The 15218-nt window shown below is 37.5% G+C and overlaps 1 protein-coding gene across 2 annotated transcripts in view; it reads left to right on the top strand.

Moving 5' to 3' along the window:
* Positions 1-4311: 4311 nt before the first annotated feature.
* The window catches only part of gpam (glycerol-3-phosphate acyltransferase, mitochondrial), a 34487-nt gene continuing 23580 nt past the window's right edge, over positions 4312-15218 (top strand). For both annotated transcript variants that reach the window (XM_065262995.1, XM_065262994.1), the window contains exons 1-3: positions 4312-4468; positions 12128-12259; positions 13536-13655. In XM_065262995.1, the coding sequence (XP_065119067.1) occupies positions 12161-12259; positions 13536-13655 (219 nt within the window). In that variant the 5' untranslated portion in view covers positions 4312-4468; positions 12128-12160. The remainder of the gene's footprint in view (positions 4469-12127; positions 12260-13535; positions 13656-15218) is intronic.

Raw genomic sequence — 15218 nt, 5'->3', positions numbered from 1 at the left:
CAAACGGCGAAGACACCAAATTTCTGAGGCTCCGCCCGCACCTCCTCGAAACTCCAGGTATGTCCGCGATCTGTCATTGTGCTAATATTGCTAATAGAAACGGTCAACAAACACTGCCTCATCCGATAATGCACTGCGCAGCTGACTACGGCAGCTGGTTAAGTCCAAAATGCGCAGTACTTTTGCACTTAGGTCGGTTAGATCTTGGATCGTGATCTCACCACAAAGGAACCGCTCTAGAGTTCGTTTGAAAGCACACCTTGAAGAGGTGGTCTCGTCTGCTTGTTTGGTACGCTTTTGGTGGGCACCAGAGTTCGATTGCTGCATTCTCACCTTCCCAAACCGCACCAACTGAACAATCGAACTCTGGTACGCTTCAACCATACTAAACAAGGCAGGTGTGAAAGCACCCTAATACCATACAGTGTGTACCTCAACTGGTAGAATCATAGTTTTAATTCCCAGGGAACACACATACTGATGAAAATGTAGCTTGAATGCACTTTGGAATAAAAGTGTCTGCCAAATGTATAAATTTAAATGTGCTAAGCCTTATGTGAAAAACAGTTCTCCTCAGGCCCTGCTCCAGATATTCCAGGTGGGCCAAGTGATATTCCAGGTGGGCCAGTTGAATTGAAAGGGGGTTCTTTAATGCTTAATATCACATGTCTATAGTTGTAATATCATATATTTAAGACAATTGCTAGGGTTGTTTGTTATTGTTGTGTTTGTGTTTTCTTCATTTTAATATTAGTTGGTACATAATTTGTAAGTTTATATATATATAAAAATGGTTAACATGTTTATTTTTACATTCTCTCTTTTTATTTTGCATTCGTTATATTTTTTGACCCCTTATCAGATCTTGTATAAATTAAGTAACTTTAGTTTGATCAAAGGGGCAGTTCTTTTAAAATAGCTATTTACATCAACTAAAACAAACTTACTTGAATGAAGCATGAACTGTAAGAATTGGGTTTATTCTTGTAATGTTTTGTTAAAAAGGGGCAGTTCTTTTAAAATAACTATTTACATCAACTAAAACAAACTTGTTACAAACAAACAAAAATTAAAATTGTAAATGTTAATTTTATCTGAAATGCTGTTTTTCTTAAGAATTATTCTCACGTCTGTTAAGTAAGGGATAATGTAGAGGCAGCCGGTAGTTATTGGGAAATAAGCCCCGACAGTGTGATCAGGACCCGACGCGAAGCGGAGGGTCTTGTATCACACTGAAGGGGCTTATTTCCCAATAACTACCGGCTGCCTCTACATTATCCCGCTTATTACACGGCTACTTGCCACATAAGAAAAAAAACCGGACATGAATATGAATTTGAAACATTTTATTGGCATATTTGTTTTAAATTAACATTTTTATCCTTCCGCGAAACTTTGCACAGATGCATAAAATGATCGTAATACCTTATTAAGATCCTCTGCTTCATACTTGTCTCCATTTTTTCTCTTTTAGCCAGTCTTTGAGAAGTTTTAATGCCCATTCTGTATTTTTTTGTGTGTTGGCTTCGTAGCTGTCATGCTCTATTTTGTCAAGTTCAGTCTCAGTAAGCTCTGTGTCTTGTCGTGGTTGTCGAGTGTTTGTCACAAGATGGCGCCAAACAGACAGTAATCTTTATTGATCTTTATTGGCGCGGAGCGATTTTACTCGTGCAAGTAGTACCGGCTATGCGTTATTATTTTGGAGCGGTTATTATTTGAAAAGAATGAACCTGCAAATGTCTCAACTGACCAATCAGAATCAAGCATTCCAGAGAGCCGTGTAATAATATAGTATAACATCACAGATTTTTGGGTGGGCCAGGCCCACTCTGTTCCCCCGTGGAGCCGGGCCTGGTTCTCATCGCATTTTAAGGAATTCAGCTAAGCTAGCTAGTTGTTTTTTACTGTGTAATTTTATTCTATTTTAATGTCCGAATGTCAGTGAAGAAAAAACTTAGATTTCAGTCTGCATTGATGGACATTGGTTATGTTCAGCTTTTGTAGCTCCTTTGAAAGCATCTTGAGTTATGCCGCTCTATCTACAAAATACAAAAGTTTGTTGCACATAACCTACAGTATATACAAAGACTAAACCTAACCAGTAGTCTACCAATAGTCTTATTATGGATGCCAGTATAGATCAAATCTTAATTGACAACATTTAAAAAATATACAATTACTTTTTCCTAAATAGCGATTCCTAAATTTTCATATAGGATCTAAACGTTTATGAATCAGTGAGTTACAAGTGCTGCTGTTAAATGATCAGGTGCAGATAGCACAGGTCAGCACAGATATCCCACGTGAAACATTTAGAGGCAACTTTCAACTTATTACCATAAGAATAAGAGAGACCATTGGGATACATTCATGTGCAATGCCTGAGAGAAAACTATGGCAGATGCAAATCAGCTCTGAGGCCTGGAGCCCTGGGACAGCTAGCATTACAGCTGAATCTGGAGTGCCATTTGTTTTATGCAATATCAGGTGTGCGTTTTGTACCAGAATGCAAACCATCTTAAATATTTGTGCTAAACTTCAACATTTGTGCTAAACTTTCCATTTTCTACATTTCGATCTCTTTAATCTCTCATCAAGCACATCCACTTAAACGTTATGGTTTCTATGCGCAAATTCATCTGTCACTTTGTAACAGACATTACTTGTGTCACAATGCCCTATTAATCAAAAACCACAAGCAAAACCTCAAATAATAAATTATTTAAAAGTGGAAATATAGTATAATTTTGAAGATATTCTTTGTACAAAACAAATTAACTGAAGTGTGTTATGTTAATGCCTTATGTATTCCCTCAGAGGTATTCCCACAAACAGTTTAGTGGTTAACGTGATTTATTTAGGCTTTCATAGCACTAAAACATAATTGCAAAATAAAATTTTACAGAGAAAGCATTCGACACAGTTATTTTTCTTACCTGGCCCTACTTGGCCCATGTAGATAAGCTGCAGAAACTGCCCAATATGTAGACAAGATAAATGTGAATGTGCCAATGCTAAACTTAGCAGCATGATGGTATGGCACTGGTTGCAAGGTGTTTTTTATGTATGTCATACCTTGCTATGGTGCTTTTTCTCAAGGACTACACAATAAAGAAAAAATGTTGGAATACTGCAAAATTATAAAAGTACGTGTCTAGAATAAATATGCAAAAATAAATAAATAAAAATCCTTACTGAAAAGCCTACACAATTTAGACAGCAGGAAGTGTATACAATGTATAAAATGTATATATTAAATTAAAATATATAAAAATTAAAGTTGCCCTGATTTTCATAATTTTCTAATATTAAAAAAATAAATAAGCAGACATTACCCTGTTTATGCTTAACTAATGGACTTTTATTTTCAAAGGTGAAATTTTGCCAATCTCTCCATTATTAGCCTATGGTACCCGAGTTCGTTGAGTTTCGTGACGCATGCTGTATACATGTTCAAGTATGAATGTACATTTAAATGTATTCACTTTAATTCCTTGCATTTAATTTCAATTTGCATTTTTGTAATGTACAAAAATAAAACAAAAAATGTTACATTTTAGAAAACGTTTAATTAGAAACATCTGCGTTAAAAACGTTATCCTTTTTCCTTATCTTATGTGGCATGGCCGATCAAATTAAAGCTTATTGTGGGCCAACTTTGGACCGCGGGCCCTAGTTTGGGCACCTCTGGATTAGAGGAATAAGTAAAATGTACCAATGCTTAAAACCCCACCTTTCAAAGATGTGTCAGCCAATCAGATGTTGTAGTGCATACTGATTGATGGCTAAAGAGTGTTTATATAATTGTTTTATTTTCTGGTTAGCTAAAATATGAGAGATGTTTGATTTTTGAATTGGCTTTACATTTGGATCGTCCAGTAAGATTTGTCCCACTGAAAAAAAAACTTCTGGACATCAATTGCACATGATTAAATTATTAATTAAAATAAATTTCATTTTAAGAAAACTTGATTCAATCATGTTGAACTGGTGTACATAATTAAATTATGTGTAGATCCAACAATTTTTTTAAATAAAATAATTTTAAGAAAACTTAATTCAATCATGTGCAACCTGAGATTTTTTCAGTGCATGTATTACTGTAGGTACGATAGGTACATTAAACCCTTGCATTTGTTTAAAAATGGTAATTGTGTAATAAAATTTATAAAATATTTCGTATTCCTCAAACATTGGCCGTTTTTCTAACGAAAAGTACCCAAACTAGCGCTCAACTTTACACGTATCCTGTGTAACTACGACCCCTTGTGATTCTGCATGTAATTACATAGGAGAGGTGGAGAGAGGGGTAAACTGAACTGCAATGTGTCTTTAGTGTGCAGTGGCTGACAAGTGCACTTCTGCCTGTAGGCTGGCTTGTCGGCTCCTTCAAGGACACGACAAGGTTTACAATACGCAAAAGGGGTCACATTCATCAGCGATGGCGCATCAAAGGCGATTTCTCCAGGTAAACCTTGCTCATTATACGCCACGATGCGGATTTAGTTCAGTTTGACACACAATAGGTTAAGCGCTTGGCTTAGCATGCTAGCATGAGCACTAAGGAAGGCACTGTACCGGCAGAACCACGCGACTTCAAATCCAAATCGAAATGCGTAATATTGAATTAATATTGTGCCAGGGATTTAACGTAAAGACTTCAAGTACGTTACATATTAAAGCCACGAGCACGCATCTTTCACAGCGTCACTTTATTACAAACATACCGGTTAGTTGCGACGTATCTGAGCTTTGTAGTCGCGTGTTTTGTTTGTGAATGCGGTTCAAGACAGTTTGGCAGTTTGGTCGAGCTCAGCCTGGTCAGACAGACAGTCACGCAGACAGACAGACACTAGCATGCGGCTAGCGTGAGAACATCAGAGCCCTGACAGCAGCGGAGGCGCGTGTAGTCCATCAAACTGATGATGATGTCAAATCCTGCATGATAATAATGCAGTGACGTTATATCAGAAAGATAAGATTAGTTTAAATTTCTATTAAAGCTAAGTTAACACGGTTGCAATTGACAGATTACAATTTGCAGTACTGAAAAACCCTCGCAGAAATTCTAATGGATTAAGTGGTTATAATGGGGATTAAATTGGTTTAAATGGAAACTATAATGGTCTCCACTGGTAATATGTTGGGTTGGGATGTTACTAGTAGGCAGATAGGTACCTCAGACTAAAACACACCACATAAATAATTTTTATAATGGTTTCAATGGTAAACAGCGGATAGTTCATAATGGTATTTGTAATGGTAACCATTATAATTGTATTGTTTATCAGCACGGTAATTTAAGGTTTATAAACTGCAGTGTTTAGAGAGCAGAATACATTAAAAGTTACTCACAGAAAATAAAAAAATATTATTCACAGAAATTTTTACGGGAAGCCACGCCTCCTTCAAAACATATGTACTCTGCTTCTAGCCATTTCTTGATTCAGATGTTTTTTCTTCATAGCCGTTGTTTAGACTGTATTTGCTTTTTTACATCATTTTCTTTTGCCATGTTTTGTCGGTTAAGGAGGTAGCTGCTTTTTGTCGTCTATTCTCGCTTGGTATGCATGGCGTAATACAACATGCAGGGTTGCCAAACAAAACCAGCCTAATTGGTAATCAAAACTAACCCAATTGTGCGAACATTTTATGGTCCTGCGCCTTCCACAAAATATATATATATATATAAAAAAAATTTAGACCACTTTAAATGCTGATTATTTTTTTTGGCGCAAATCTCCTACCCCGCCTTTAAGTAAGATTAGTAGTTAAACAATACACTGTACTGTAAGGCTTTATTCAGTCCCATAAAGTGTGTCAACATTTGATTGTCATTGTCCTTTGTGTGTCTTTTGTTGTGCAGATGAACAGATTGCGAGACAGATTAACCCACTGGCCCCATTGTTGGTGGATTTTCTCATTAGATTGCATTATGCTTAAAAACGAATGGCAGCTTTTGTGGTTTATGGTATCATTGACATGGAGAGTTTTTTGTTGACAGTGTCTGCGACCGTTTTTCAACTTTGTCACTACCTGTCAAGGACACTGGTTAGCTCATAGTATCTCTCTTTACTGGGCGAGTATGATTTGTTTTGTCAGTATGACATTTTTAGGTTATAAAGGAAGAGGTCAACATCAGCTTGAACTTCAACATCAGCATTCACTCTCTTTATTTAGCAACTTCTTTATTTGTCATTTTGGCTTTCTAAACAGGACTATCTTTGCTGGCTTTGGCATTCAACCAGGCTCTCAAAAAACCCCCCCAAAAAAACATGGTGGGCATTCGCACTGCCTGAACTATTTTGTAGTTCCAGACTCATTAACAGGAAGTACCTGCTTTTTGATGCTGTCAAACTGCAAGAACTGGAAAGGATTTTAGTTCAGGAACACATTTTGGTGGTTTTAATTAGCTCCTTCTTCGGATTAGGGTCTAACCAGTACAACCTGAACTGTGGGTTTATTGGCCATAAACATGCCTTACAAAATAGGCTGTGCAATTAATCATTTTGGATTTCAATTTTTATTCAAACAATTACAAAAAAATAATCGGGGTAAAATAATTATTATGCGATTAAAATTTAAATTGCGTGCTGCTGTACTTATGTGTTTGTAGTGGGGTGTAAATCAGACAGTTCATTACAGAGCGATCCAATATCGATTAGATTAATTTATTTATATTTTATATTACCTATAATAATGCTATTAACTTACAAATGCAACAACAAACTAACAAAAAATAAAATAAAAATTTTAAATAGAGAGGGGCAAAATGTAACATAAAATCAAGCTTACAGTCAAAGTCTTTCAGTATTTTGTGCCAAAATGTGCAATAGTGACAATCACTGAGATGGTTAATAAATTAAATTGAAAAATAAATGTATATAAAAAATTAAGCTGTTAAACTTAAAGAACAAGTTCGGTATTGTACACTTAAAGCCCAGTTTTCAGATTGTTTATGGTGAAATGGAACGGTTTTGACAGAAATTTCGACATATGCGGCTGCCCTGAGTATTTTCTGGTGTTTGTGTTTCGCCACACACCTCTACAATGGGTTTAATGGTGCACTGGAACAGTCCTTCCTAAAATGCATTAAACTTTCGTTTACAAAGACGTGAAACTCACCGAGTGGTCAGGGGTGTTCACTGATATGCTCACACAAAAATCGCTGCAAAAGATGCCTTCCGGTAGCGCCGCCATCTTAGTCACATCCCCATTCAGGATGAGAGCTTACGCAGCCTACGGAGGCTACTCTGCTGCTGCTCTATGCCCCCGCCCTCCGAATTTGTCATACGTCACTAAGAAAAGTGCGTACACTACGCTAATACTCTCTCCTGAATACAGATGAGTCTAAGATGGCGGCGCTACCGGAAGCTAGTTATTTACGTTAATAAAGTTTTAAATATGGATATTTCTACAACAACACCGCGCGGATTACCCTCAGAAGACCTTTGTTTATCATCCTGGAGCCGTTTGGATTTAATTTGTGAAGGATGGACGCACTTTTTTTGGACTTGAAGGTCGTGGACTATGGGTAGACCCCGTAACATTACATTTAATCAACTGAAAGATCTAAAACATTTTCTAAAATACCCGAAAATGTGTTTGTCTGAAAAACGATGGACATATGCAACTCGGACAGCTTGGGGGTGAGTAAATCATGGGTTTAATATCATTTTTGGCCGAACTATTCCTTTAATATCCAAAGAGGGCAGATTGTCTCATTTTCATTTACCGCAGTGGTCATTTCTAAAGCAGGACGCTTTTCAAAAAGTTTTGCTTTTGCGTTGTCTTTCTCCGTTTGTGCAAAAAAAGAGATGTTTATGGTCAGGGGCCATCAGCGAAGGTCTGTCCGGATGTGCGTGAGACGGAGGCGGACCGCGTCATCTTGCGCGGACACGCGCGCGTCTCCGATCAGCTTCCAAACACGCACACAAATGATTTCTCATAGAAATTAATACTTTATCAGACCGTCAGGGCAGTAATAATTTGTGTCATTTACAGGCCATTTAAAAATTAAAGATAGAAAAGTGGCGAAATGTCTGTCGGCTCATGAGGACACGCACCGTGCGTTAACAAATATTTTTTTCTTTTAACTGATAATGTTAATCGGTCATAAATTCTTACCTTCGGTTAACGGTTAAACGGTCAATGTGAACATCCCTAGTGTATATCTTCTTTTTGTCGTGACCTTTTACCTGACAATTTAGCGACAGTATGCAAGTATTTGCAAATGTGTATTAGAGGTGCATGCTTATTGTTTGGTAAGATTGCTGTCTGGTTGTTTCCTGTTTTACCCATCCCTGCGTAAATGTTTTCAGATCGACCATGAGTATGAATGTTACATCACTGAGTACATAAGGTCAACAGAGTCCCAACTGGTGGTCTGAATGCCACCAGGAAAATAGTACTGGGAAATATTCAGTTCTTGGAAAAGCGTCCCAGTACTTGTCCCTCTAAATCAGTTCCAGAACAAAGCGGTCCGAAAGCGGCTATGAGCCTTTCTCCCCTTCTCCAGCCTCCATTCTCAGCGGTGTCCTGGTCACCCATTGGTGCAGAACACATCAGGCAATGCAGGCAGAGCTTCCAGAGTTCAATGAACTTTCATTTAGCAGCTGCGGCGTGGCTCGCTGTGCACTTCTCTCACTCTCTCTCTCTCTCTCTCTCTCTCTTACTTTTTTTTGTTCTCCACAGGCTCATTCAGTATGCGTTCTGCCTTTAGTTTGGAGTTGTCGAAAAGATTATTCTCTATCCCCCCGTACCCCTTACTTGGTTTGCTCCACTCATTCAAATACACTCTTTTTGGCAGTCTGACTTCCTCCCTATTCAAAACATGTGATAGAGCGATCCAAATTGCATTAAAGTCACCCATGCATTATGTGCAAAAGTATATACTTTGTCCTTTAATTTCTAGTTTATCATTACATGTTTTTTGCATTTGGCAGACGCTTTTGTCCAAAGAGACTTGCAGTCCATTCAAAGCTTGCACTTTTGTGTTGCTAATGCAATGTTATACCAATAGAGCTAAATGTTAATAATAAACAGAGCAGTATTTTTCTTTGTGTTTAATACACAAGAGAATCAAGAATAACATGTTACAGCCTGAGTGTAATCTGCTGAGAATTAAACGTTCCCATCACAGTTTCTTTAGTGCCCTTGTGGGTTTGCTGATTGGGTGTTTTGATGAACTGCAGTCATTGAGGTATATTGCAATAACCCACAATAATACTGTACCACTGAGGAAGTGAAAAATCAGCACCTTTGAAACGCTTCCTCTTCACCATCTGAGCAACCCAGCTTGTGTTGTTGGTAAAAATGCGGCACACAATTTGTACTTGTATATGTACGGCTTTCTCAAGTATTTCAGAGTAGTCGATAAAAGACTTTCACACACTTGCAAAATGAAACAAACATGAAAGAGGTGGCGAGCAGCTGGTTTAGTTTTATCAATGATAGCCTATGACCGCGTCGAAAACTGTGGGTTTGGCTTTAAGTCATTTCTGATGGAAATACAATGTGCTCTGTACATCACACATTAGATCAATATGCAGAGAGTAGGCCGTCTTTTGTGGCTGAATGTACCTCTGAATGTGGTCGAAAGTGGATGAGCTCAAAACGTTACACACCAGCATTTACAACTGTATTTACTTTTCGCCCACTTGTGTTCTGATTGACAAAATGCATCTTAATACCAGGTGTAAACAGGGCCAATGTGATGGCCATATGTTTAAAGCGCACTTATTTCATTTCCAAAAAATGTGATTTTGTGTTTTTGGTTTAACACAATGTGTTCATGTGATTTATGGATTTAAAAAAAACATTATTTTCCACATACCGTACATAGAGCCCTATAATTTCCGCGAACAGAATCGCGGAATTTGCAAATTAACACGGAATCTAGTGTTAACGCGGAATTTCGCAGAATTTTACATATTTTGAATAAAATTCCGTTTTTGTGTGGGAGAAAAACGTACTTCTGGGGGAAATCCAGACTGGGGGTAGAAAATCTGGGTAACACACCCCTCCCGTCATTTCAGACCCCCTCCAAAACACTGAAACCATGGCGAAGCGTCTCTCCACGACTCTGCTTTCGTCAGCGAAAAAAATAAGAAGTTCGACACTAAGCACTCAGTTCCTAGCAATTCCCACATGACTTTTATGTGACCGGAGAACTGTTAATTTGTAAGTTTGTCATGCGCAGCCTTCTGCATCAACACTAAACAATGATTGAATTGAGAAAGCATGTTTTTATAGTCATTAAGTTATTGTGTTATCCCGTATTCCCCATAATCGAGCAGCCCTACCGCAAACAGGGACTGTGAAAAAGTGTAACCTTAATCTATTTTAGGCAATTCTTATTGTATTTGTGTCCATTTTAATCATTGACATTAAAGGCACACTCTTTTTATGACTAAAATAACAGTAAAGGGTCAAAAAAATTATTGCCAAAAATTAAAACGGACAAAACGGAATTTGCATAAATTAAAATGGACAAAACGGAATTGGGGAAAAAATAAAACAGAATTTGGGAAAAAATTAAACGGATTTTATAGGGCCCTACGTACATTTTTATAGCTCCAGATTTCAGTCTCTTCCTGAAATGCACGGATTTGAAAAGCTCTGTGTCCCTGTTTGGCCAGCTTATCTGTACTTGTAATTGGTCTGACTACCTCTGACATCAGCAGGAAATGTGACGCTCCTTACCATGTTTAAAAGATTCGGTTGCTAACAGGAGTTAACTTACAGGCTGTGAGTCCGAAGCGGGAGGAATTATGATAATGTCGGTCTTCATCACCAATCCCAGGAAGTAAACTGTTGCCTACAATCCGTGTGTTTGTTGTAGTCCAAGAAAAGAGATTTACGTAGGAGACGATAACTTGCGTCATCGTTTACTTTGGTGTATGTACCTTTTGCATATCATTAAAATGCACTAATTCACACTTACACACCAAAGGAAATGTAAAATCGTGAATCGGACCATTGGTGCTCTTTATAGGAACAGTTCTCTTATTATTGACCAATCCTCATATCAACATGACTTCCTCTCGTTAGTTAAACAAAAAATAATACTTTTATTAATAGTTTTATTAAATATAAACCGCTTGTGGTCTGTGGTCTATGTTTGGCACTGTGAAGGTTTTACAGAGTTTCAGGTCCCATTTTGTGACCTATTGGTGAAAAGTTCCTGTTACATGAAAAGAGCCTTGGATGTAGATGCATGATGCACCATTGCTCTGCATGTGCACTGAAAGGTTACATACTACACAAGTCTTTTTCCACAGCTCATCTTCCAGAAATGTATCACTTTGCAAGAGCGCAACTCTGTCCTGGACAGCTGCTTAAATGCACCCCTCTTAAGAATAGCTTAATGTTTTTAGGGCAGGCGGCCTGTAACCTGACAACAGAGAGTGGCCGGTCTCATCCACGGGTCAGCCAATAAGAGAATATAAACCAAGAGATTACGTAGCTGTAGGTCATATCGGACATAATGGAGACATATTTAAAAACTGTCTGTTTCCCTCAATGTTTGCGACTAGATTCATTACTGTCAGGATTCACCATTAGATTCACCTGTCAGGTTTTTTTACCCCAAGGCAGCAAAGTTAATAATGTGCGGTGATTTACAGATTAACTAAATCTGATTATCTCTCATTTTGTGTTTTAATGTCTGCAGACATTAATATTCCATAAATTGTGAAATAAAATTTTGATGCTCCTAATATCATAATTAGATTGACACTTTATCTTGGATTTCACCAGTGATTTGAATCGGTTTGATTATGACTAACTGTGATCTCTGCTTATGTCATTCTTTCTGCTTAAATCCATCGGTTTTCCTCTTAACCACCTCGGCAGGTTTCTCACCTGATCTTTTTGAGCCAAAATGGGTGGAGCACATCATCCGACATTCCTTTCATTCAATAGCAGTTGAGCTGGAGGTGGTTTTCTGAATAGACAGCACAAGGTTTTTTGCTTTTCTGGCTTTCTGTGAAATATTTTGCCGGTTCGACTCGAGTGATGTATTGTGAAAAGCTGTAATAAGAGCTCAGACCGCAGCAGCAGCATGACCTTCAGTAAGAGGAAGGCTATGGACTTACTCTTACTTAATATCTTTTCTGTTCTACAGTTTTGTTGTTGATATTCAGCTTGAAGTGAGGGGATGGATGTCTGCATGGTCCTGGGAGGTCCGGATAATGTTCTCCTAGCCAATAATCCGGACGCTGGAAGTGGCGGTTTGAAGCATGCCTGTGATGAGCAGGTAAGATTAGAGACAGCTAAAGCTTGTCCTACACGGTCTCATGGCAATTCGTAAATTTTTAAGGTGGCTACTTTGTTTGTTTTAGTATGATTTACTTGTGCCACTAAAGACGTTGGGTTTATTAGAGGGTTTGATGTCGTATTGTTTGTTTTTGTTTATGGTGGTAACACTTTACAATAAGGTTCATTAGTTAACATTAGTTAATGTATTAACTAACATGAACAAAAAATGAGCAATACATTTGTTACAGTATTTATTCATCTTTGTTAAAGGTGTAGTGTGTAAATTTGAGCAGCATCTAGTGGTGAGGTTGCGAATTGCAACCAACTGCTTAGTCCACTGCTCACCCCTTGCTTTTGAAATGCATAGAGAAGATACGGGTAGCTGTCACCCGAAAAACATGTCATCGTCTGAGACAACTTAGTAAAAAAGTTCTGTAGAAACATGGCGGCACAAAATGGCGAGGGTTCCACGTAAAGGGACCCTCAGTGTATGTAGATAAAAACATCTCATTCTAAGGTAATAAAACATTATAAATTATAAAAAGGCCTTTATACACCCCTGGTAATATAGTTTTGTATATTATTTTGCATTTCTGTCAAGAGATCCTTCTAAAAATTACACACTGCACCTTTAATGTTAGTTAATAGAAATAAAGTTTTAATTGTTTAGTTAATGCACTGTGAACTAACATAAACAAACAATTAAAAGCTTTATTTCTATTAACTAACATTAACAAAGATGAATAAATACTGTAACAAATCTATTGCTCATGGTTTGTTTATATAAGTTAATACATTAACTAATGTTAACTAATGAACCTTATTGTAAAGTGTTACCAAAACGGATACATTTTTCTTTCTTAGCAATTAATAAACTTTGAAGGGATAGTTTGCCCAAAAATAAAAATTTTGTCGTCATTTACTCACCCTCATGTTACAAACCAGTATTAATTTCAGAAAGATATTTGTAAGGAAGCAGGACACAGAAGCACCGTTGACTTCCATAGTAGGAAAATTAAATTTTGCTATGGAAGTCAATGGTGCTCAAAAAGCCTGGTGACAGAATTTTCCTTTTTGGGCGAACCCAAGTGGCCACACATGGATTTGAAAGCTTAACATTAATGGAGCTTGTTGAATTGAGCCGCGTTTTAGTTTTAAACTCTTTCTGGAGGAAGTGGAATCTTTGATCGAGCCAGTTAGCAACCATCTAGAACTCCCTAGCAACGAGTGATAAGAATATCTTGTGGTAATTGTTTCATTTTTTTCTAATGCAGGACAGAAGCTCCAGCCCATCTGTCTTTCGTTCTGTGACCACCAAATGTAAAGAGGGTCTGCTAAACCGCAAGAGACCATTTGTTGGAAGATGCTGTCACTCCTGCACACCTCAAAGTCAGGTTAGTTTCTTGACAAGTTTGTTGTTCTTCCATGTGTTTAAACAGGACACATCCTTGCATCTAAATGTGCAGTTTTACAATTGGTTTTCTATGTATTGTGCAAAATAATGCACATATTTGTCATGGCGTGATGTGTCAGGCAGTTTGTTCCTTTTTGGCGATGGCATATCGGGTTTAGAAAAAGACACAAAAAATGCAACTCGGCACGATTGTGTTTCGTTCTGTTCTGTTTAGCTGCACGTCCTTGGCAAACTGCTTCATACTGTATGTCGGTGGTCCTCACTACTTTTTTTAATGAGAGCCACCCTAATAGGACAAAGTCAATAGGAGAGCCACTTTTACCACAAAGTATCAAAAGTTACATGCAGTCATAAAATAAATCAGATTATTTACTCACCACCATATCATCCAAAATGTTGATGTCTTTCTTTGTTCAGTGGAGAAGAAAGAATGTTTTTTGAGGAAAACATTCCAGGATTTTTCTCATTTTAATGGACCCCAAAACTTATTCGTTTTAATGCAGTTTAAAATTGCAGTTTAAAAGGACTCTAAATGATCTCAAACAAGGCATACGGGTCTTATCTAGCGAAACGATTGTCATTTTTGCCAAGAAAAATAAAAAATATGCACTTTTAAACCACAACTTCTTGTCTTCCTCTGTTCGTGTGACGCACCAGCGCGACCTCCCGAAATACTTCATCACAGCAAGAGGTCACGGATGAAACTGCAATTTTAAGTGTTGGGGTCCATTAAAGTCCATTAAAATGAGAAAAATCCTGGAATGTTTTCCTCAGAAAAAAATAACATAATTTCTTCTTAACTAAACAAAGAAAGACATTAACATTTTGGATGACATTGTAAGTAAATTGTTAGTGTTAGTAAATTATCTGGATTTTTTTAAGAAAATTGACTAATCCTTTAAAGGAATATTCCATTTTCTTAAAAGAAAAATCCAGATAATTTACTCACCACCATGTCATCCAAAATGTTGATGTCTTTCTTTGTTCAGTCCAGAAGAAATTATGTTTTTTGAGGAAAACATTGCAGGATTTTTCTCATTTTAATGGACTTTAATAGAGCCCAACATTTAATACTTAACTCAACACTTAACAGTTTTTTTCAACGGAGTTTCAAAGGACTCTAAATGATCCCAAACGAGGCATAAGGGTCTTATCTAGCAAAACGATTGTCATTTTTGACAAGAAAAATAAAAAATATGCACTTTTAAAGCACAACTTTTCGTGTAGGTCCGGTCCAGCGCGACCTAACGTAAATGCGTAGTGACGTAGGGAGGTCACGTGTTACATATATAAAACGCACATTTGCGGACCATTGTAAACAATAAACTGATACAAAGACATTAATTAGTATCAGTTGACATACAACAACGTCGGAACGGTCCTCTTTCAAGATGCTTGTAAACACTGGGGCGTAGTTTCGCGTTCGTCCTCTGTGACCTCTTGACGTCATGACATATTGCGTGGGGTCAGCTGGCGCATCACGACCGGATCTACATGACGAGAAGTTGTGGTTTAAAAGTGTATATTTGTTATTTTTATTGTC

The sequence above is a fragment of the Paramisgurnus dabryanus genome, chromosome 1 (genome assembly GCF_030506205.2).
Source record: "Paramisgurnus dabryanus chromosome 1, PD_genome_1.1, whole genome shotgun sequence".
Taxonomy (NCBI): domain Eukaryota; kingdom Metazoa; phylum Chordata; class Actinopteri; order Cypriniformes; family Cobitidae; genus Paramisgurnus; species Paramisgurnus dabryanus.
This window is presented reverse-complemented; position numbering and strand designations above follow the sequence as displayed.